This window comes from Anas acuta, chromosome 11, assembly GCF_963932015.1.
Source record: "Anas acuta chromosome 11, bAnaAcu1.1, whole genome shotgun sequence".
Taxonomy (NCBI): Eukaryota; Metazoa; Chordata; class Aves; order Anseriformes; family Anatidae; genus Anas; species Anas acuta.
Window position 1 is genome coordinate 7,284,562 of NC_088989.1, and position 23,542 is coordinate 7,308,103.

General features: G+C 53.8%; 1 protein-coding gene and 1 long non-coding RNA gene across 5 annotated transcripts in view; one reads left to right on the forward strand and one right to left on the reverse strand.

Moving 5' to 3' along the window:
- Nucleotides 1–23,514, forward strand: part of PRICKLE2 (prickle planar cell polarity protein 2) — a 97,371-nt gene extending 73,857 nt beyond the window's left edge. For all 4 annotated transcript variants that reach the window (XM_068694156.1, XM_068694159.1, XM_068694160.1 and 1 more), the window contains 6 exons: nt 5,505–5,618; nt 7,182–7,319; nt 7,642–7,845; nt 9,409–9,595; nt 11,845–12,699; nt 21,669–23,514. In XM_068694156.1, coding sequence (XP_068550257.1) covers nt 5,505–5,618; nt 7,182–7,319; nt 7,642–7,845; nt 9,409–9,595; nt 11,845–12,699; nt 21,669–22,537 — 2,367 coding nt within the window. In that variant the 3' untranslated portion in view covers nt 22,538–23,514. The remainder of the gene's footprint in view (nt 1–5,504; nt 5,619–7,181; nt 7,320–7,641; nt 7,846–9,408; nt 9,596–11,844; nt 12,700–21,668) is intronic.
- On the reverse strand, nt 7,486–20,636 carry LOC137862281 (uncharacterized). Its single transcript, XR_011100165.1, has 2 exons — nt 20,129–20,636; nt 7,486–10,163 (listed from the first exon to the last, which is right to left on the reverse strand). It is a non-coding gene; the product is annotated as an uncharacterized lncRNA (long non-coding RNA).
- Nucleotides 23,515–23,542: the final 28 nt, after the last annotated feature.

The following is a 23,542-nucleotide window of genomic DNA, read 5'->3' on the forward strand; positions in this document are numbered from 1 at the left end:
CTCAAACGGATCTGCTGCCATTAGCCGTGGGAGAGGAGCGCACGGAGAGCTGCAAAGTATGCCAGAACAAACAGAATTTATGGGAATTGTTTCTCTTTGTTCTCTGCCTTTGTCCCTATGACTCTGGAGTGGGTTTGCAAGAGCAAACCCGTGGCGGCAGGCACAGGGACAGCACGGCGGGATGCTGGGCCGCCTGGCGCTGTGGATGGTCTTTGCTGTCAGCACACAGGCACGATCACGGATTTGGGGAGTGATAAAGATCTTCTCCCACCTGAGGCTTTTGTGTGCTTTTCCCAACACCTCTCTTCATTTGTGGTGCTTATCAGCTGCCAGCACAATTTCCAGTCCTGGAGACACAGGCCTGTACACTCTCCCTGGGGGTTCCTCAGTTAGAAGAGGCAATGGATAGTTTTAAATAATAAGCATACAGAGATTCCTTTTAATGGTTTGCATCCCAACAGCAGTTCCCTGTTTGCAGAGTAGGTTGCTTGTGGGCACAGGAGGATGGAGAGCAGCCTTTCTGCCCCAGTCATCCCATGGGATGCCCGGCTGTCCCGGGACGTGCCCGGCTGCATCCCCACACCAGCCCCAGCCGCCTGCAGTGCTCCCTCTCTGTTTTGTTTCGGAGCACCCGGCCTCGCTGCGAGGATTGTTTTGCTCCCAGGAATAAATAAGTGCTTTGTATCCTGACGGCCACAGAAAAGGAGGACGTGCCAGGTTTGGGCCAAGCAGAACCTGTTTCCTAGCTGTACACGTCTGCGATCTGTAGAGCTCTTCTGTGAGGGCTGTTTGCAAGCACTTGCAAAATTTTGCAGATGCTTTCAGAGTTATTTATGTGTGGCTTGTTTGTGTTTCTTTTTTTTTTCACCTTTCTTTTTCTGTGGCAGGCCAGCAGGGATGGTAGAAATATCGAAGACATCAGCTTCGTTCCTTTGTAGCTTTCAGGTTCTCAATGTAAAAGATCATTTAACGTCTCGGTGCTGTTAAAAACCCACGCTGGGCAGGAGAGGGCGGGCAGGCAGCACATCCCCGCTCACTCAGGCCAGCACGGGCTTGTTGGAGCCGCCTGCTGCCTTCTCCCCACTTCACCGGAGTTCATCACATCTCCCCCAATCTCCCACAGCCCTGCTGACCCCACTAGGGTCACCCTTTGGAGAAAACATCCAGGCTCTCTGTTGCACTCAGGCTGCTGCATCCTGCCCTCGCAGGGCTGGTTTTGTCAGCGCCAGGTCCCGGCCCCACTGGCTGTGCCGGAGCTGTTGTAGCTCAGCAACTCAGCACCTCTACGGAGCGTGCCAGGACACCTCGTGCTCCTTTGTGGTCCATCCAGCGGTACAGTCACACCAAACAGCCCTGCTGGGTGGGTGCTCGGGGTAGAGGTGTTGTAAGAGAGGTGTGTTCTTGTTGGTGGCTGTGCTGGTTGCATCCTAAGCGTGCGCTGCCGAAGGGCTGTGCGCAGTGCTGCTTCCCAGCAATTCACAGCATAAAAAAATGTGATCCCCTTCCTGCCCCCCTTTTAATTCATTATTAAAAAGATCCTTTGTCAATGGCTTAGATTCACAGGTTGCTTGCAAAGTTTTCCTTCCTGGAGAAGGTGCAGTGGGGTTTGCTCATAAGGTGCTTGGGCGTGTTCTGTCTTTGGCGAGGAGCCTGTGGGACCGCCGGCAGGAGCCGCAGCCATGCCTGTGTTTAGCAGGGCCAGGGTAGGTTTCTAAACTGTAAAAGTTAAACTGGAAACACACCCCAAACCTAGGAAGGCTGCAGAACACAAAGGCATTTGTAAACTAATGTAATTACTTTCCTCAATGCCTTTGAATAAAGTTGGCTCCACTTTAAAGACTTTTCCCTACCCTCGTTTTACGTTATGTTCTTTCCTTTCTCCTGGTTTCTGTCTTGCCCTCCCCTTCTTTTAGCTTGAAGGAGCTGTTAACTTCCAAAATGTGTATCCGCGTTTGTTAGCCATGCCTTCGTTAAAACACAGGGTGCTTAGGTAATTTCTTTCATCTTTAAAGATGAAGATAACACCCTGGGATGGGGAGGGTGGGTGGGGAAGGTGAGCGACTGATGTGCCCAGACTCTCACGGCATGGGACAGTGCTCATGGGACAACCAAGACTTCCCTGCAGCAGGAGGGGGCTCACCCTGCACCCTGCCACCCCATCCTGATGGCATCTGGGGCCCCTGACCCACTCTGAAGTCTTATTTTGACTTGGCCTGATGGTTTCCAGACTCCTCCAGGGTTTCTCCCATCCAGATGTGAGCAGAGGGGCGAGCGAGGAAGCCTAGGAGGAAATCTAGCAGGGCCCCTCACGTGGTGTGTGTGTTTTAATGCTGCTTGTGAGGATAATCGTGGACAAAATAGGCCTGTTGCAAGGGGAAATAGCAGGAAGTTGAGCTGCTGTGCTGTACAGAGCAAGTATTTAATAATAAAGCAGTTGGATACCGCACGACTTAAAAGGGATATGTTATCCATCCTGAGTCATCACCCCGTGCTGTTGTCCTTATCTGGGTGCAGCTCATGTTGCAGAGCCCTCGGGGTCAGTGAAGAGCCGTCCGCTGATTCCTGGGGGGTCTGGATGGGGCCCTCTGCCTGTGGGGGCTCCGAGGATCTGTGTGTGTGTGCTCTGAACCGGCACCGATGGAGCAGCAGTGACTTTCATGGAAAACACCGACCTTTGGTACAAAAGCAAAGTGCAGACGGAGCAGTTTTAGTTTTCCAGTGAGTTAACATTTTCTGCAGGCCTTTCTCTCTGAAAAGCCAGATTTATCTGAAAATCCCCCTTTTCCTTTATTTTTCCCTATTCTTGAGCATCACAACCGGGCTGTGCCAGCCCAACCACTGGCTGCTCTCTCCAGGACCATGGCAACTTGTGGCCCTGTCCCATGGATCGGGGACATCCCAGGAAGCAATAAATGAGAGGTTTTGTTGGCAGGAGCCTGGATTATTGTCACCCAGCATCTGCACCAGTCACGTGCCCGCAGTCCCGGCCAGCAGCCGCAGGGCTTTTTTGCCATCCGGGGCCCCAGGACCAGCAGCCACCTCCTTTGCAGCCCCTCCGTGAGCAGATCCCGCTGGCTGATGCGGATCCAAAGCAAACTTTTCGGGTTATTCCGGGCAACGCAACGCAGGTTGGAGCCTGCAGTATTTATTTTGTTTTGCTTTTCAAACCAAATCGCCCATCCCTGCCGAGCTATGTTGATGGTGCGATGGGAGCCAGTTCCCGCAGACCTGATGGGATTAAATGGAAAACTTCCCAGCGGAAGCAGGAGAGGAGCCGTGCACACACATAGCGCCGTGCCGGGCTGCGGGGAGGCAGCTCCTGGCCTCTTGGGCTGCCAAGGGAAAAAAAAAAAAAAACAAAACACACACATCCCTGCTTTTTTTTGCCTAGGGTGCGCGTCTTACGGCTCGTTACTGTAGGGACCAGAGCAGCCTGATGTCATTTGGCAGCTCTTCAAAAAGAAGTCATTTCTGGTCCCCGCCAACTTCAGGGACTCAACGGGGGAAAAGAACTTTGTCATGAGGAAAACAAACAAACCCAGCGACCTGAGCAGCCCATCCACCCGCACGTGGGAAGTTTGGCCCAGAAAAAGGCAGCAGGCATTTGGGGCACCCAGGACGGCCCAGCGGGGAAGAGCTGGAGCCTGGCAGCCAGACAAAAGAATGGCAGGGGGGACATCGCCTTCAGATTTTCAGCTGTGAGCTCCACTATGGACAAGGTGCATGAACACAGACAGCCCATTTCACATGGTTATGCCCCAAATAGTGCTCTGCAGTGGATGTATTTGCTCCCTCATGTAGTGCGCCATAAGAATTTAAGTGTTTTTCATGTGCTTTGATGTCCCTGGATGAAGGATGGTCTATAAATGCAAAGTAAGTGTTCTAATGTACATAGTTTGTTCCCCTTTTAACATAACAAAATACTTAGCAGCCGTGCTTCTTGCTTTGAGAGTTTCCATAGCTGGTGGCTCTGTTTCTGCTCTGCTTTAGCAAAGCAAATTCAGGGGTTTGCAGAGGCACACGCTCAGTGCATTCCTCAGCTTCAGGACACGAGCATTTCCTTTTGTCAGCACTGCAGAGTTACGGGTGGAAATCTGCTAAAAATCTCCTTTTTCATAAAAATCCAATGAAGGGAAAGTCATATCTTAGTGTTGGTTCAGAGAAGAATCATAAAATGGAGCTGTTGAGAGGAAGAACAATTGCAAACACGACTGCAGCTCTGCCTGCAGGTAGCTCTGAATGAGAACAGAGACAGCTGAATGCGGAGTAATTATTCCAGAACAGTGCTGGGTTTGGACATATAGCCGAGAATAAAAATGAACAAAGCCTGCCAGCCCGTGGGTGAGCTCTCCTGCCAGCCCTGTCCCTCTCGGTGACCGGCTGTAGCTTGTACATCCCGCAGATGCTGTGTGGTTGTGTCAGCAGAGGAACAACCTTCTCTGGGGCAGCCCAGCCCAGGTGGGGGTGCCCAGGTCAAAGCCCAAACCGTGCCGGTAGCACAAAAGCTCACGTGAAGCCGCTGCAAAGCGTGTGTCGTTTGGGAAAAAGGGCTGTGAAATCTGCCAGCAGTGCAGATGCTCTGAAATGAATTTCTGCAGTGCTCAAAAGCAGAGGAAACGTATCGGGGGACTCATGCAGCGTGACAAAGGCAGAAAGCTGCAAGTGCTGGGAAAGCAGTTTGCGTCTCTCTAGCCGAGTGCAGATTTAAGGAAGGCATCTGTCCCCCTGCTCCTGCCCGAGCATCCCGAGATGTCCGAGGCTGCACAGACCCCTGATCCCAGCCACGCAGTGAGAGCTTTCCCTTACCTTCACATTCTCCTGGTTCCTCCAAGCCCCTGAGTGCCACCGTGGCTGTTTTGGAGCTGATCCTGATCCCAGGAGCTGCATCCCGGCCCTAGAGTTCACGTCCCAGGTGTGGCAGCCGGAGCAGAGACGCTGGAGTTCAGGGCGTGCTTCCTCTCCGGGCTGCCACCAGGCTCTTCCTGCATCGGGGCACGCCGTGCCCCACCGTGCTGCATTTACAGTAATTGATCTTAATTACGTGCTCCAAGACGAAAGAGAAGAGGAAAAAAAAAATTAAAAAATAAATAAATAAAAGCAAGCCTTCCAACAGATTTTATCTGCTGTTTATTTCCACAAATTGCAGCAGAAAAGGCCCGGAGGGTTTTGATGGAGGTGGAGGCTGAGATAGCCGGCAACACGGAGGCTGCCGGGGCGCAGCCTTTTTAACCTCCCCTGCCGAGGCAGGTGCCGACACATCCCCGCACCCGGCGAAGCATGCTCACGCTCTGGAGGCTGACGGAGCAAACGGTAACGAGCTGCTGGGGCTGCCGCCCTTCCCGAGCCCTCTTTTGAGGAAAAAAAAGGCAGGGAAAACGGAGCAGCACGCGTCTGCCCCGCTTGAGATAACGAGAAATAATCATTGCACTCGGGGGTGGCTGCTCCATGCGCGGGGACACGGCTCGGCCAGGAGTGTCACCGCCATCCCCTCTGTTGTTCCCTAGGTGCACCAGTACTACAGCTGCCTCCCAGAAGACAAGGTCCCCTACGTCAACAGCCCGGGGGAAAAATCTCGCATCAAGCAGCTTTTGCACCAGCTGCCGCCGCACGACAATGAGGTGAGCGGCCCAGGGGGGAGAGCGTCCCCGCGGGGACAGCAGGGTGGTGGCAGGGTGGCAGGAGGGGACGGGGTGCTCCTCCTGGGGTCCCTCTGGTCGGAGGCTTGGCTGGACTTCTCTGCAGCTCTTTGGGTGCTTTTTGGGGGATTTACTTGGAGTTCGGTGACATTGCTGTTTAAACAGACACGTTTGCTACCTGGTGGGGTTCCACTGGAGGCTGGGAGTTGTTTGTTTTTAAAGCTTCAGCTTTTATTCTTGAAATGGGCTTTCTTCACGTCTTTGACACAAAAGAGCTTTCTCAGCCCGTGGAGGCCAAAGCCACGCTGGAAGCGGCTCCAAGAGCTGTTCGGAGCAGTGAGGCCAGATCCCAAGTTACAGAAGCCCTTCCCAAGTGCTGCTTCCAGCTCATGAGCGCATGCAGCGAGGAGGTGTTTGGCTCTCGAGTGCGAGCAGAGAGCCTGTGAGCCTGGGAAGTCAGGGTTTGAGTCAACACCAGCAGAGCAAACACACCTCAGTGCCTCTCGCAAGAGGCAAGCGAGAAGGCTCTGGTCTCTGACGTGCTCCTCCATCAGCGACATCATTGGCTTCTGCTAGCCCGCAGCATTTCCCTGTGTGAACAACAACAACAAGAACTTTTTCGTGCTCCTTTTGAAGAATCCGCTCTGGGAAACGCAGGCAGGGAGCTTGTTGCATCTAGGTCAGACGTTAACGAGTTCGCCCATGCGTGGCCGGGTGCCACGGGAGCACGGCGGCGCTGCCGGCGCGGAAGGGAGCTGCAGGCAGCGGGCAGGGGCTTCGCCTGCACCCTCGGGCCCCAACCTGCCCGCCTGCCTTCCCTGGCAGCCATGGAAGAAACACAGAGCTTGTGCTGCTTCCTTGCACCTTGGCAGGTTTTACATCCAGTTCCCCTTTGTGCTTGGTTTTATTCCTCTGAGAAGTCGCGGTGAGGGACCCTGCTGGTGTTCTCCGCTGAGATCTGCTCAGCCAAAAGCTAGGTCTGTGGGGTGAAAATACCCAGAGAAACCTCACCGTTTTATAAGCTTTGGGGAAACTGCAACATTCATTGTTTATATCCTTTTATTTCACTTAGTGCCTTCCGAGGAGGTTTTGCAAGCACGCAAACTTTATCCGATATCAGAATAATGGTTGGAGGTCCCGAACAGCCGGCACTGCATCATTTACATAGGGAACATGGGCTGTGCTCAAGAAACACCAACAAAATATTCTGAAGCTGCTGTAAAATCTCTGCCTTAAGGTGGCTGGTGGAGGAAGCAGGAAAGCATCAGTCCGATTGCTGGGTCAGGATAAGACTTAAGACTTCCAAGCCTTCCTAGAAACCTAGCAGCTGGAGAGCAATCTCCTGCATGGCAAGGACCAGGTCCATTTGTGCATTTTTGGTTGTTTTTCTTTTGTTTGTCATTGAAGTGGTTGCAGGAAGGGTTTGGATTCCTGCTGAAATCCCACCTCTGGAGGTAGCTCTGTGTTTTCTCGCACTCCTTAGCGAGGCTTGCAGAGCCCGTGGGACCGCAGCTCGGAGCACCGAGCGTCACTCCTGTTTTCTAGGTCCGCTACTGCAATTCGCTGGATGAGGAGGAGAAGAGAGAGCTCAAACTCTTCAGCAATCAGAGGAAGAGGGAAAACTTAGGGAGAGGCAACGTCCGGCCGTTCCCTGTAACCATGACGGGAGCCATCTGCGAGCAGGTGGGTAGCGGCTGACGGAGCGATGCGAGCAGGATGGGTTTCCAGTAACCAAAGCTGGGGTCGGCCAGGTGTGTGCCATGAGCACCCCATAGTTTTGGGGGACCAGAGCAGTTTCTTTGGCTAATCCCAAAGCTCCTGGCTTCATGTGGGGGGAGCTGATGGGATCCTGGGGGTGAAAAGGGATGGAGAGACACCAGAAAGGGAGATCTTTCCCTGAGCAATGAATTAGCACGTTCTGCTGCCACTTTTGGAAAAGCAACTCATGAGGGACGGGTGACAGCAGGCTCCCCAGCCCCATATCATACCCTGTCTTTCCCAACAGTGCGGCGGGCAGATCAACGGCGGGGACATGGCCGTCTTCGCCTCGCGAGCTGGGCATGGCGTTTGCTGGCACCCTCCCTGCTTCATCTGCAGCGTCTGCAACGAGCTGCTGGTCGACCTGATCTACTTCTACCAGGATGGCAAGATCTACTGCGGCAGGCACCACGCCGAGTGCCTCAAGCCCCGGTGCGCAGCGTGCGACGAGGTGAGAGCCCCGCAAGCCCTGTTAAAATCCCAGCTGCCCACCTCTGTACCACGTTTTTTTCCAAGGTGTGAAGTTTTTTCTTGAGTGATTCTTGAAAGTAAAACAGACCAAAGGGTTCCACCCAACCCCAAAATCCCACTACTGCCCACTGAAAGATGCACCCCGGTATGGACACTGCCCACGGGGATGGCCCAAACATTTCTTTTCCCCCTGTGCGTGTGGGGAGCACACACAAAACGCAATGGTTTGGCTTTGCCAAGTGTTCATCCAAGCTTTTCCTGGGGTTTCCAGTTGGCATCCTGGGGTTGCTGTGGGATTTCCAGCTGAAATCTGCCTGGGGCTGTTCTGAGACAGGTCCTCACGCACAGACATCCGGGGAGGGCTTTCCGTGAGCGTTTCCAGTAACAACACACCCACCCGTGCTGCGTAATTTTAGCCTGGTTGTGTGTGTGCCATTCCTTCCTTCTCCTCCTTCCCCCCAGAAGAAGCCCCTGGTAGGATGAGTGTTGTGTTTCTTACAAGTAGTGGTGTTTGAGTGCACGCCGAGCTGAAACTGGCTTTCAGAGAGGAGATTAAAGGGATATAGGAAGCTGAACAAATGGAATACAAAACGAATATAGAAAACCGTGCAGAGTTGACTCTGAACGTTTCTCAAGTGTCAATCTCTGTTTAAAAGGCTGGTGAAGGAAATTGTTCTGGCTTTTAAAGTTATGAAAACCATAGTGTGGAAAACCATATGTACTATAAAATAGCAAGTCCCATCTATGCAAGCGTATAATAGTAAAAATCCAAGGCTTCAAATATAAAGAACATTGACGTATGTATCCAATTAAATTTGTAACATTACCAGTGAAAAAACAACTCCTAACCATGCAACTGGCCCCGTTTCCCCGTGGTTTAGGCTGGGTAATTTTTTTTCATGTACTTTTCATCCTTGCAAATTCTCATACAAGTCCTTCATTCAGCTGCTTCTTTCACACACGCTTCTTCCAGTGAAGCATGCGAGAAAGAAGCTCAGAAAGGGGAAAGCTTTCGGCACAAGCAGGTGGCAGCCGTGGTAGGAGCCAGGTTGCGACTTCTTCCCTTCCCTCCAGAGCCTTGCCACTTCTCATTGTCCTTTTGATCATCCTTTGTATTCAGGCCCCTGTCTGAGAGACGGGTAGATGTGTTTTAATAAGTGGCTGTTCTGTTCTTCAAAAGTCCCCCGGGTCGATAGGTTGTATATAAGTGTGTTTATTACCCCGATCGACCCCTTCTGCTGATGGATGTGCTTACGAGCAGCGCCAGGACACGTTGCCATGAGCTGGGTGTTAACGCTTTCTGGTCCGTGCACTGACACCCTCCTGGTGTATTTGCATCGTAACAGGAGGCTCCCCTGGGTGCTGCTCCCTAGGAGCCGATGGGTGTGCCTGCCTGCAGCCAGACCCAGATTTTTAGCTGTAAAATTTAGAGGTTGTGTGGGAAAGGGGCACAGCTAAATCACACAGGCAGGAGACGCCAAGACTGGGGCCTGCATCCCACGTCCCTCCTCTGACTTAACTCTTCTCCACCTGTGTTTCCCAGATCATTTTTGCCGACGAGTGCACCGAGGCTGAAGGGCGGCACTGGCACATGAAGCACTTCTGCTGCTTCGAGTGCGAGACCGTGCTGGGGGGGCAGAGGTACATCATGAAGGACGGCCGGCCCTACTGCTGCAGCTGCTTCGAGTCCCTCTACGCCGAGTACTGCGACACCTGCGCCCAGCACATCGGTACGTGCGCCTCCCCGGGATGGGCTTGCATCCCTCTTTGTGGCAGGAGGGCTGTCAGCAGCCCCAGGAACTGTTGGAACGAGCGAGAGCTTCCTCTGGCCGAATTTAACGTGTGCATTTTTCTTCTAAAACTCATTTTCCTGTCAGCAGCCTGGCTCTTTGGATTGAAGCTTCTGCCCAGCCGAGCTTGCTGAAGGCTCGCACGAGTTAATGAGCTACTGACGGGAAAGATGGTTGCTCATTAGGCATCATTATTGTTTGTGTTTGCCGTTTTTAATTAACCCACAGATAGATGTTCTCAGACGGAAAGAAGTGATGGATCAGAGTCGACCTGCCTTCCTAGCACAGGGAGATGGGGTGATTTAGGGTGCGTTTTATACTGGGGCTAGCTGTCACCCCAGTACATGGCCGTGGGGCAGCAAGCTGGGCTGTCACAGCCTTGCTCTCTGTGCTCACTTTGCCACTTGGCCGAGCATTTGTTTGCAGTTGGAAGCACGGCACAGGGTGGCCTTTGTCTGTCCGTGGAGGTGAGCTCACGTGTCTGCGCAGCGCTCAAATCATTCACGGGCTGCAGGGAGAGAAAAAAAAACATTTTGCTCTTGTGCGGTGGCCAGATGGCACGGGGGAAGACACAGGGCTTCAACAAAACACTTGGAGGACGTGTTTGCTGCGACCTATAGCACATCCATCCCGAAAGCTCAGCTGCAGAGCAGTGAAGAAGCAGCTGTTACGCCTCTCACGCTCCCTTCCCTCGTGCTTCCCCCATCTGCTGCCTGTTTTCCCCTCCATCCCCTTCGCCGGCTCCACCGCGGTGCCCTGCATGGACCGAGCCCAGCTAGTTTGCATCCCCTTCCCCATAGCAGACGTGCTTTCGTTCTGCCAGGCCTCGATAAAAGAAAAGAGCCTGTAACAGGTAAATGTGACAGCTGCTACCTGGTGTGGGCACAGGCTGCAGGCTCCCCTTCGCCAGGGCTGGCGCGGTGGATCGGCGCTGAGCCCGCTCGCTGCCAGGTTTTCCCTCTGGTTCCCATTTTGCTGCATATCTGCGTGTTTCTAGCAATGAGGGACTGCAGCCATTTTACTGCGACTTGCTCTGAGTAGTTGCTAGCTGTTGTGCTTAGCAGCCACATACATTAGAGTTAGGCTTGTGCTTGGGAGGACTGGGTTGTTTGGTAGAGCTACTGAGCACGGAAGCTGTGCCCCTGTCTCCGAGAGGTGGCTTTGGATCATTGAGAAAGGAGCTGATGAAATCCTACCCGCTGTCTTTTCTATCTTCTGGCTACAAGGGCGCTTTATATAAAGGCATTTTGCTCGTTATTGCTGTGCAGTGTGTGCAAGCAGTGGCTGCAGCGTGCATGCAGGCACGAGCTGTGCCCACGTGCAGCGTGGCTCGCTGCTGCCCTGGCCAGCCTGCACCTTGTGCAGCAGTTTCTCAGGTAATGGGGGCTTTTACCCAGAATGGCAGCTTAAACAGGCGAATAAATACTATAATTGAAGCCTCGGGAGCTCTGCTCATGGCTTTGACTGAGCGCTGCATCTATACCAGTAAACGTGCTGCAGCGGCTCTGACCGGTGCCTGCAGCCAGCCCCGGGGTGTTGCTGGCTGGGGACAGGCTCTCTGTCAGCCCCCAGTGCATTCGTTCCTTATCCCAAGGGGCTTGGCAGGGGCAAGCCAGGAAATTTGGCTGGGGGAAAGGCAAGGGGACGCGCTCACATCCCCTGGGCAGGCTCTTGCCTTTCCGATCTGGGGAAGGGGCCCCAGCAGCCAGAATAAAGTCAGGCTGGGAAGGCAGTCAGGAGCAGAGCAGCGAGGGGCAGGGATGGGATCTGTTCTCTTAGGCACTTACCGAGGCAGCACAGATCCCTCTTTATGGTTCGGTTGGAGGCTTTTTGTTTTTTTTAAATAGGCAGCGTATTATTGCTTTGGCTTCAAGGACCTTATGGAGAGCTCGCATTCCTATGCTTTATGATCGGAAATATCCCCGTTTAATGTGAAATGGCTTGAGGCTCGGCTCCGCTGCCTTTCCCAGCACTGAGTAAGTCTCTAGCAGAGGCCTGCAACCTGCAAAGAATTAGGAACGGGCGTAACTTCACACGCTGCAGAAACCCCTCCAAAAGGGTTTGTGAGAGCAAGCGCGGGTAGAGGTGCTGCTGGCGCAGGAGGGCCGCTCGGTTTGCCTGAGTGCCGTGTGAGCACACCCGGCCTTGGGACAGGCACAGGGCTGACTTTTTATCTGGTTCCCCCCAAGGTATCGACCAGGGCCAGATGACGTACGACGGCCAGCACTGGCACGCCACCGAGACCTGCTTCTGCTGCGCTCAGTGCAAGAAATCCCTCCTGGGCCGGCCCTTCCTGCCCAAGCAGGGGCAGATCTTCTGCTCCAGGGCCTGCAGCGTCGGCGACGACCCCAACGGCTCCGACTCCTCCGACTCGGCCTTCCAGAGCGCCCGGGCCAAGGAGTCCCGCCGCAGCGCCAAGATCGGCAAGAACAAGGGGAAGGCGGAGGAGGGCGCGCTGAGCCAGCTGCAGGTCACCTCCAGCCGCCTCTCTGCCGACGTGGACCCGCTCTCGCTGCAGATGGACTTGCTGAGCCTGGCCAGCCAGACGCCCAGCCTCAACAGGGAGCACGTGTGGCGGAGCAGGGACGAGCTCTACCACTACGGGAGTAAAATGGAGCAGGGGCAGTCCCAAAGCCCGCTGCAGCTTCTCAGCCAATGCAATATCAGGACTTCCTACAACCCCGGCCAGGTCCCGGGCTCTCAGCCAGATCTATGGGGGAAGCACTTCAGCAACCCCAAGAGGAGCTCCTCGCTGGCGATGAAGGGGCACGGCGGCAGCTTCATCCAGGACTGCAGAGAGGACTACTACTCGGGGCGGCTTCGCTCGCAGGAGAGCTACAGCGACATGTCCAACCAGAGCTTCCCCGAGACCAGAGGAAGCCTCAAAGTCCCCAAGTACGAAGAGGAGGAGGAAGGCGGGATGCCGACGCCGCAGTGCCGCACCCGGCATCCCATCAACGCCCTCAAGTTCACGGAGGACCTGACGCCCACCGAGCAGACTCCCCGCGGCTCCATGGAGTCCCTGGCGCTTTCAAATGCCACAGGTACGTCACCCCGGGCTCCTGTCCCCCTCCGTGTGATGGGACCCATGTGCTGGGTCACCACAGCGGGTGTCTTCCATATCTCCTTCCCCTAAACCAGACCTGGGGACCTGCAAAGTGCTTGCTCACCCTGTGCTCGGACACATGGAGGTGGGCACAGCCCAGCAGCTGGGCTCGTTATAGCTTGTTGTTGTAATTAATGTGGGGTGCAAGTGTTCCTGTTCCTCTCCCCTTGCTCTCAGCCACCAGACGTGCTGGCACTGGTGTGGGTGGCAGCCTGGGGACATCACGGGGGGCCACCGGCCTCCTGCCCGGCTCCCAGTGTGCATGGCAGCCCCGTCTCACTTGGTCTGCTTGTTTAGCAAACGCAGCTCTTTATAGCTGGTTGGCCCTTCTGCATAGCTCAAAACAAATGTTTGCAAGCTCTTTAATCCTCCCTTTTGTGCAGAGGGAGGAAAAATCAAGGCCAACTGCTAAAGCAGAGACAGATCCTAGCATTCAGCGCTTTGAGGACTGCTGTCAGCTGCCGTTGTGGGCTAAAAATATTTTTAAATGCTTTGAAACAGGCCCAGTTTTGCAACCCCTTTTGCTTGTTAGGCAGCCATCAAGCTCGCGGCTAGTTAAGACAAATTCCTTCTCATTTCTATGGAGCTCTCTTTCTCCTCTTCCAATGCTGTTGCGACTGCAGGAAAAAGCCAGGCGAGATGCTTTTCCCATCTCACATGAGTGTTGAGCCCTTTTCTCCCCAGTACATCCCAATCCCAAACCGGACACAGCTGGCGTTTGCTTCGGACTCCCTAAGCAGCAAACTTCTCAAAAAAGAAAATACCAAGCCTGGTTTGCTTGCCAGAGATGCTGGCTTGCTCCTTCTTCACCACTCCCCCAGCGTGTTTCCGTTCCAGCCAAGCATTGTTTGGAGACAGGCTCATCCTGCTCCTGCCCCTACAAAATCGAGTCCTTCCCTCACTGTCCCCCATCCGTGAGCAGCCTGGAGGAGCCAGGTCCTGAGGGATTCCCCCCCAGGGAGCATCCCTGGCCCTGGGGAGCCCGTGCTGGTGAACCTGGGGCCTGTGTTTCCCCAGCTTGGATGGGCAGGTTTGCTTTGGGTACACCCTTGCCCTGTTTATAGTTTTCGGTGTGTTTGTTTAGGGAAATTGCCAGCCCCGTGGCAAGACGTGAAATGAGCCAGGATCCCCCTAAACAGCAAACGTTAAGAGCATGGGGGGAGAGGAGAGGCTGATGAGCTGGAGAGGGCTTTGCTCAAACAGCCTCAGAAAAAAAAAAAAAAAAAAAAAAAAAAAGGGAAAATAAGACGTGAAATGGAGAGGGAGCTGGGAATTGCCCTCCTAAACAAAGCCCCATATTTCAAAAGTTGCTCCTGTTCCTGAAAATTCATATTGTGTAAACCCTGCCGGTACAAATAGTCTTGAGCAACACCCAGTTCCAGTGAGCAACGTCTGAATACTGAAGCGACTGCTTCCTGCTGTGGAGCCGAAGTGTAGCAAGTTTTCTGAGGTACAAGTCAAGGGGTGAGAAACGTAGCAAATCTTTCATATTAAAATGAAAACTCGTTCTGTATTTCATTTGGGAATCCTGGGAGAGAGATCTTCCAGAGGCATCCTCGTCGTGTGGTTGTAGTAGGTTTCTGTGCAGTGCAAACTGCTTGCTTCTTGCCTGCTTTTCGGAGGAGTTGCTCAGCATGATGAGGCTTGTAACGAATGCGAGCAGTACTTCTGAAGAGGGAGGTGATAACGTTTTTATTAATGTGTAAGATCTAGTAATTGTCATTGCTCTGGGACCTGGCTCAGCTCGGGCTCAGGGGCACTGTGCTAATAACCGCAGCTCCCCAGGGCTGTGCTCGCTGGCGGGGAGCATCGGGGACAGAGCCAGAATTATCCCACTTGGTTGGCAGCATTTTGAGGACAGCCTTGGTGACCTGGCCAAGGTCTGTGGGAGCGTGGGATTTTGAAGCCAGGTGCAAAGCCTAAATTCTGCAAGAGGGCACAGCCACTGCCTTTCCTTGTCCCCTCAGAGCGAGCTCCATGGCAAACACCATACAAATGCAAACCAGGCTGCGGTGCCGCTTGTTCCACATTATGCTTTTCCCTATGCACATCTTGTAAATTATATTCAGAAGGCAGGCAGGGGCTGACGGTATCTCCTCGGGTTTGCAGACCCTTGTGAAGCACTCCCCAGCCTCTGCAGGCAGCTTCTCTCCTGCCCAGCTGTGAGCTCCCTTTGAGTTCCTAACTCTGCGCATTGCTCCACCTTATAAAATGAAATAATTAGCGCTGAATCCATCTAATATTTTATGGCATGGTTGGAAACGCTCTTTTTTATGGGGAGCAAACAGTCCCTGACCTGCAGAGTGCGTATTAAAAGCTGACTGGTTCCTCCCTGGCAGCAGCTCTTGCTGTGATGTTTCTATTATGACTTAACTAATAATTAGCTGGAGATGTCAGTGGGGGTGGGTAACAAACCGGGTGTCTGATGGTGGTTCCTGTCCTCTGGACAGGAGTGAAATGAAGTCCTGGGGAGCCTCTTACCAACCAGACACCATTTAGTCGCCCTAAAGCAGATCCCGAATGGCTTAGCTGGGATGTGCGGCGCCACGGTCATCCCGTGCTCCCGAGCACTCACCCATGAATTGCTCCATTGTGCTCTGTGGCCATGCCATGATGCCTCAGCAGGCTCCCGTTAGGTGCCCAAGTGTCGGAGGTAGCACAGCCCTCCCCAGGCTTTGTTTCTGGGTTGGAGTTAGCCGGCCTCATCTCTGCTGGCCTCTGCTTGTGCTTGTGTAATCCCCGTGAACGCTGACGGGATTTGGACACTGGCAAAGGGGAGAGTTTCCTGCTGCTGGGGCTCATCTCATCCTTCCTCCCACGTTGTAGTTCGGAAATCCCTTCTCAGCTCTCAGCCAAAGGCTACAACAGGCTCTGAACGGCCCCTTCTGGGCGGCCGGGTCCTGCCCCAGCCCAGGTGCCAGCAGAGGCAGCGCTGGGGGAGAGGCAGCGAGGGACACGGGGGTTTTCCAGTGAGATTTGGGGCCAGCGCCTGCTCCGGGATGTTGAGCTGAGATCTGAAAGCATTTCTCAGCACATTCTCCAAGTTCATTTTTGCTGTATTTTATATTACCCTTTATATTTTTTTGCCAAAAGGTGCTCAGTCTGCTACAGCCCCAACCCCGGTGTTCACGGTGTGCCCAGAGTTGTGGGGTGCTTGCATCGCCTTCTAAAAAGGTTTTGCAAGTGCTGTGCGTGCCTAGCAGCTGAATCAGAAATCAAGAGCTGATCTCTGCTGATCCCCAGCAGTCATTTCCACACAATGCCACCTGGTCAAATAGCCCGCTTAAGCAAGTACCTGCGGGCTGGATGTTTTTCTGCGGTGACAGCCGAGCTGCGTGCAGAGCACGAGTGCTGCGGCGGGGAGCTGTGCTGAATGGTGACGCTGCTCTGTGCAAAAGGAGAAAGGGGTTTGATGTATTTCTTGAGAAAACGTGTTTGGGTGAGGGTAACAGCCGAGCTTCATTTCCTCCCCTCATCTGTCACAGGCATAAATCCAGGAAAAAAAAAAATGTAACTGGTGCTGGTACAGGGTGCAGTGTGACTGCACGTGTATGGCACACGTTCCTGTTACCTCCTCTGTTACGAGATGCTCGAAGGCCCCAAACAGCTTGTTAGTTTTTGTTTTTTTTTGTTTTTTTTCTTTCCAGGACTAAACAACAACTGTGATACAGGCAGAAAGTGGGGAGAGAAAATGCCTGCATGTGTGTGCACCAGTCCTGGTCCCTGCAAGGCTGCGCTGCGCTGCCCATGCTGCTCCTGGCAGCAAATGCCTCGTCCCCCACGCTGTTGGGGATGGTGGGGATGGTCCTTGTGGCGAGCAGGGGCTGGGGGCTGGTCCCCATCCGTGTGCCCCCAGTGCCAGGGAAATGTCAGAGCCCCCCCGCTGCATCCCTTGGGTGCTTCTCCCCCTGCTCAGCTGGGGAGGGATGTGCCCAACATGGGAAGATTTCCTCAGGACCGTGATGTGTTTGGCAAGCGCTGTGGTTCCCCCCGAATTGCAGGGCTCCTGGCCTTTCCCTCGCAGCCCTGTTTACTTTGCGTGACTTCCAGTTCTATCAGGGCTCTGCTTTATTTCTGCACCACCCCAAGGCCGGTCAGAAGCGCAGCGAGGCTGAGTTATAAACAAATCCCCGGGAAGGCTGTTTCTCCTTAAGTCCCTTTTTAGTGCTGGGGGTTGAACTTCAAATAAATCCTGTTGCAGGGGCAGGGAGGACGTGCCTGCCTGCAGTTAGAGGAGAGACAGGGCTGTGATATGGGGGAACGAGGGGTGCCACACCATCCCCTCCTGCGTGGCTGTGTCCCTGTCACACAGCACCTCTCCTGTCCGGGCGCAGGGTTTTGGTGCAGGCACCTCAATGAGGCTGGGGCGCTGAGGACTCTGATGTGCGGGTAAATGCCTGCACCCTGGTAAATATACAGGCAAGGAGAGCCCTGTTTGTTTGCAATATCACAAATTTTGCATTCTCCCCACGCAGGGACAGACGATGCTGTCTCTGCACGGGCTGCTGGCTGCAGCCGTGCCGCCCTGTGTGAGCCAAGCTTTGCGGGGAGCTCAGCGTAACGTGGCCCAGAAGCTGCCTCCCCTCCTGGGTGCCTCGTTTCCAGCCTCACACCAAGCCTACGTGCTCGCCGTAGCCCCTCCGCTGTCATTTGCTCAGTGTTTTAATAATCCATAATTAATGCAGCCCTGGTTTAGCAAAGCCCGTAACGCAGCCGGGGAGACGTGAGCGTGTTGCAGTGCTTTGTTGTGGCGAGGTTTTGGAGGTGATGCGTACAAGCAACATCAGCTCTTTGGACTTCGTGCTGCTGGTTTGCTTCTTCCATTGTTGTATTTTCCTTGGAAGCACCCGATCGGACAGGGGCAGCCTTTGCAGTCGGGGCGGGGATCGTACAGCGTGTTCCGAGCAAACCCTAATGTTAAACAGAAACCCGCTCTGTGTTCCCAGAGCCGTAGCCAGCCCGAGCTTTAAATCGCATGCCCGCAGACGAGCTACAGCTTTCGCTTGTGTTCATCCCAAACGCGTGCGTTTCCATGGCTTCGGCGTGAAATATTGAGCCTGGCAGCCCCACGCAGCGGTGGGCAGCAGCAGGATGAGAGCTTGCTGTGCCCACGGGCGCGAGCTGCAGGGACGGGCACGCCAGCGGCACCGTGCTCACAGCCGGGCACATCGCCTCCTGCCACAGCCCCTGGGCTGGCCGTGGTCGGCATCAGCAAAGCAGGAGCAGCAGCTTTGGGGTGTGATGGGTGGTGGGGAGAAGCCCCTGATGACATTTGGGATTTCTGCATTATCCCAAGCCCTGTGTTGTGCATTTGCTGCATGTACCGCTGGGGACTCGTGCCTTCGCAGAAGGAAAGCCTCGTGGGAGCCGTCTCTGGGTTACTGTGTCACCCCCGGGCTTGCACCCTTGGAAAGGGGCCAGAGGTTTGTACAGAAGCAGGCAGCTCACACCGCAGGCTAGAGCGAGGCTCCCGCACAGCCCCGTGGAACAGATTCTCGGGTTTCCTTATTGGAAAAATACCCGCTGCGTGGCAGGGTCCCCCTCTCGCATTGCCTTTCTTCCAGGTTAGGGCTCGATCGGATTATTAGCTGTGTTCCCAGATGAAACACTTCATTAAGGGGGAGCTGCAGTGGCTGTAAATAAGTGCTGGTAACTCAAGAAGCTCGGGCCTCGATGCAGTGCTGCAGCTAAACAACCGCAGGAGGGGAGGGGAGGGGCAGCACAGGACCACAGCAGCGTCCCCGGGGACCTGCAGCCATCAGCACGGGGTGCCAGGACCAGCAGCAGCTGCCTGTGCTCAGCAGCCCTCCAGCATCCCATTTTTGCAGGTTTCTGGCCGCTTTTACTGCTGAAATTTTCCTTGCAGGAGCTCAGCAGACCTGGAGAACAACGCGTTCCCCTCCTCTTTGCAAGCGTTTTGTCAGTGTTTGGAGGCTGTTATTCTATTCCCCTTCAGCCTCCTCTTCCCTAGACTAAACAACCCCTGGTCTTTCAAACGCTATTCCTAGCTCACGTTTTCTAGCTCAAACATTTTAGAGCAGTTGTTATTGCTGTCCCCTGGACTCCCTGCAGTCAGGCTGGAGCACTCCCGGCTCGCTGAGGCTTCACAGCTCCGTGGAGGAGGGCAGGATTGTTTCAGAGCATGGACAGACCACGGGCAGGCACCCGTTGTGCTTTGCTTCCAGCCAAGTGGGGAAATATATTCTATTTGTGGTGCTTTTTAAGCAAATTTCCTTTAGGCTTGGTAATCTCAAACTCGGAGCTCTTGGGTGCTTTCCCCTTCTGCATGGTGGGGCCACGCTCCCTCCCGGAGCCGGCTCAGCGTTCAGCCTTGGTACAATCAATGTTTTCCCAGTGATTAAAGACCTCATAATGTGTGCGCTTAATTATATTCAGGCCATCCGGATGAACAGCCAAAACCATCCCTTGGGCCTAATAATTGCTGATTAAACCTTATGCTGGGAGCTCGGGGCTGTGCATGTAGCACAAGCCCCTTGTACAAAAGTTTCCCCGAGCGCTGACCGGCTCTTTGAAGAGGGGAAGGAAAAGGCTCTGCTCCTGCTGAGGTGCCTGCAAGGGTCTGGAGACCTCCGAAAAGGGGTTGGGGTCTTCCAAAACCTCAACCTGAACATCTCTGAATATTTTTCCTGCGTGCAGGGCTCTGGCCAGTGCCGTGGTGCTTAGTTTGGAAATCCTGCTCAGCTCTCTCCTGTCTCAGGAGCCTCTCCATGCACATTCAGGTTATTCTTGCTGGGTGCAGACCCAGAGGAGCCGAAAGTGCAGGTGCTGTGGCAGACATGGCAGGGGCTGGCTGTGCACCAGGACAAATCTCCTTGCAAATGCTGCTGCCGAAACGGATCCGCTGCCGCTGCCCAAGCATCCTGTGGTGCTCAAGGCTGTATTTCTGCAGAGCACCCGTGTCGTTCTTCCTCATTACGGGGCTGCGCTGCTTCTCTTAATGAAGGACTGCATGAATGTCACCCAGGGCTCATTTTCTTTGGCATCAGCTATTGTCTGACACAGCTGATTAAGGCCAAACTCAGCTGTCGGCAGCTGTGATTCACGCTTGGGTCGGCTCAGCTGGCCACCCCGCTGCTCCTCCAGCCTTTGGAGAGGCTTTTGCTCATGCTGTGAGGGTGCTCGTCCCTCCTGGGGGGCTCGCTGGCTCCTCTGGGGTGGCACAGGGGGGGTGGGGCGAAGCGAATAACGCACCAAATGGCATAACCAGGAGCAAAGCACAGAAGGCAGCTGCTCCAGTGGCACGAGACAGACGGTGCTGCAAAGGCAGCAGCAGGCTGGGAAGCTTCGTGCGGGGCTGCTTCCAAACAGAGGAGGCGGGGGGCAGCTGCAGGGTTGGTTTAACTCACCTGAGATCAGCAAAAAATAAAGGCACGAAGTTGGTGCGCAAAGTGCGTCCTCGAAACAAAACGCAGCTTTGCTTTTCTTAGCTCAGCCTCTCCCTTTTCCCGTGGCGTTCAGGCATTGCCTTTGCTTAGCTTTGCTCTGCTGGGATGAAAACTGGAAGCTTCCCAATTAAAAGCAGGAAAGCCAGCAAGCAGACAGTCTCGCTTCATAAATGGTGCCGGCGGCTGGGACTTGGGGAGCAAAGCCAGGCAGTGCCAGATCCAGGCTGAAACACTGGCAGCCGGTTGTGCTGGAGTGCTGAAGCTCTTGCTGGTGCCCCCAAGGGTAGGATTCAGCTGGGCTGGGCACTTCAGGAAAGCCTTGCCCAACTTTGCAGGATCTGTAGGTCTTTTTAAGGCCAAGTCCTGAAGATGCTGAAGTGGATTGTGAGCAGGGGTAGTGACAGCAGCCCTTCTTCTTGCTCGTTTTTGGCAGGCAGTGGGTAGAGCTGAGCTCTTGATGAAATGCAAGCAGCTTTTGTTAAGGGAGAAAGAATTTACTCTTGAATTGTGGGCTGGGTTGTTGTTTTTTTTTAATTAATTTACCAAGTCGTAAATTCTTGATGATTGCACAAGGGGCGTGCGTCATGTTGAAAATCCTGCTGATGGTGCACAGCACTCCCCGTTCGGTCTGCACGGGGAGATTGCCGGAGAGTGACGGGGAGAGAAGTGCCAAAGCAAACACTCTGCATTTGATTTGGGATGAAATGTATTTCCTTTGAAACAGCTTGCGAAATGTGTTGTCCTTAGCTTGTAATGCAAGAGCTTACTGCTGCCAGTTGTCAAGCCAACGTGGAGGCAGTCAGAAAAGAGTCAGAAAACACCCAGAAAACAGGCCAGAGCCTAGGGAACCATGGAGCGTGCTGAGTTTCTTGTCCATGAGATGGTACAGAGCAGACAGCCCCCCTCTCTGTGGCAGCCTTAGGGACTTTGGGGCTGGAGGGGAGCCCCTTGAGCGTGGCCAAGGCTGCTCCTGCCACCCCACCTGGGGACATCACAGCTCGGTGACGAGCCTGAATTGGTCGGCGTCCCCATTTCTGGCTGCTCCTGACATTGCCCAGTCCTTCAAAACATGTCACTGTTGAGCAAGGTGTGGGTGCCAGATCATGGCACCCTATTTATCTCAGCGTGCCGGAGGCCTCGGGTTACCTCTGACGCATGAATTCGTTGCTGGCATCACTGGTTATTCCTATCAAGTCGCAGACAGCACAGACATATGGGGAAGGGAGTCGCGAAAAGCATCTAACAGTCCTTGGAGTCCTACTCAAAACACCTTAAATTGGTGTGATTTCCCTAAAGGAGGATCTGTCTCCTCTTAAAAAATAAAATAAAACAGAAAGCATCCTCTTGAAGGGCTCTTCAGGACAACATCTAAAACAAAGCTTATTTGAAAGCAAAAACCCACAGGTTCAGGCCAAAATCAGCCGTCTCCCTGCATCTCCGGTGACAGGAAATTCTCCTCCTGATCTCTCTTTTTTCCTCCCTTTCCCCTTCCCCCACCAAGGCCTCTCAGCAGACGGCGGAGCCAAGCGCCAGGAGCATCTCTCCAGGTTCTCCATGCCCGACCTGAGCAAAGACTCAGGCATGAACGTCTCGGAGAAGCTGAGCAACATGGGGACCCTCAACTCCTCCGTGCAGTTCCGCAGCGCCGAGTCCGTCCGCAGCCTGCTCTCCGTGCAGCAGTACCAAGACCTGGAGCCCAACCTGCACGACCTGGCCAGCCCCATCGGCTACCGCGAGCGGCCGGCACACGGCCGCCTCCACCAGAGCTTCGACTACGGCAGCGGGGTGCCCGGGGGCAAGCTGGGGGCGCAGGACGGCGTGAGGCATGCCCCCATGAGCGAGCGCACGCGCCGGCGAACTACCCTGCGGGACGATGACCGGCACTACCGCCCGCACCGCTCGCGGCGCTCCCGGCGCTCCCGCTCGGATAACGCCCTGCACCTGGCCAGCGAGCAGTGCTGCCGACTGAAGGAGAGGCCCTCGCTGCGAGCCAGGGATGACTACGACCAGTTCGTGCACCAACGGAGCTGCAGAGAGAGCCTGGAGCAGGGTCCCCGCAGGGACGCCTACGGCCACTGTCCCAGGACGGTGTCGGACCTCGCCCTGCAGAACCACTTGGGTGAGCGCTGGGGGCCCTACTTCGCCGAGTACGACTGGTGCTCGACGTGCTCCTCCTCTTCGGAGTCCGACAACGAGGGCTATTTCCTCGGGGAGCCGATTCCCCAGCCCGCCCGCCTCCGGTACGTGACCAGCGAGGAGCTCCTGCACAAGTACGGCTCCTACAGCATGCCCAAGTCTTCCACCTTGGGTGGCAGAGGACAGTTGCACAGCCGGAAAAGACAGAAGAGCAAAAACTGTATCATATCCTAATGGCATCCTTGCCGGGCACCTTCGGAGAATGTAGATTAACTCACAAACTTGCACTGTTCTAGACCATGTAAGCGCTTTTATTGTAACAAAAAGGCCTGAGGAGTAGGGATTTGTGAGAAGGTTGTAGACTGGCTTCTATAAATAGTCATAATCGTGGGCACAGTGAATATATTTTGCACATCTTACTTTGAAAACAAAAAAAAAGTTCACTTTAGCCTGTAATATTTACCTAGTAGTTTCTCTTCTCTCTCCCGAGTACTGCCACCCCTTGAGTTCTCTTTGCCCGTACGTTTTTGTTGCCACTGTTGGCTGTCACCATCCATCCGCTGGTAGCTCCTGCTTTCCACCACACCATCATTTCCCATTACCCAATTTTGTTACGTGTTTGTCTCTCTCAGACAGCGTGGGAGCCTAAGTTATTTCCATGGTTGTTGTAAATGCAATGTAAATGAGAGTTTGGAGAAAATATTTTTGTATTTTGTAATATCAGAGGAATTTCTATATCTTAGGAGTCACTGGGAAAATGCATGCACATCCATAGCTGTATCCCACCAGAGCTGAACAAACAGTACTTTAGCCCCCCTCAACTTTCCATTTCATCATCAAATTTCTTAAGCATATTAGTGAGAGTTCGAGTAGTTGTTTTATTTTTTAAACTCCATTTTTTTTCCCTGTTCGTTTTGTTCCTGGTAAATAAAGAGAACATTTGCTGATTCATTAAGTCTTGAAGAGGCCTAGGTGGCACTTTGAAGTCTGCTCACACCTGTGGTTTTTAGGTACACTCTCAGTCAAATACAGGAGTCCTGACAGCTGCAAAAGTGACTTTTTTGTTAAATAGGAAAGAACAGAACTACCAAATGTCTGCAAAGTTGTAAATGACCAAAGCTGGAGAAGGAATTTTACATCTCTGTAGAGAATGCTGAAGTTACTAAACGTTGAACTATTATTTGGAGTAAATAAAAGTGTAAATGGTGCAATTGTGTGATGTCAGCATGACGTTGTTTT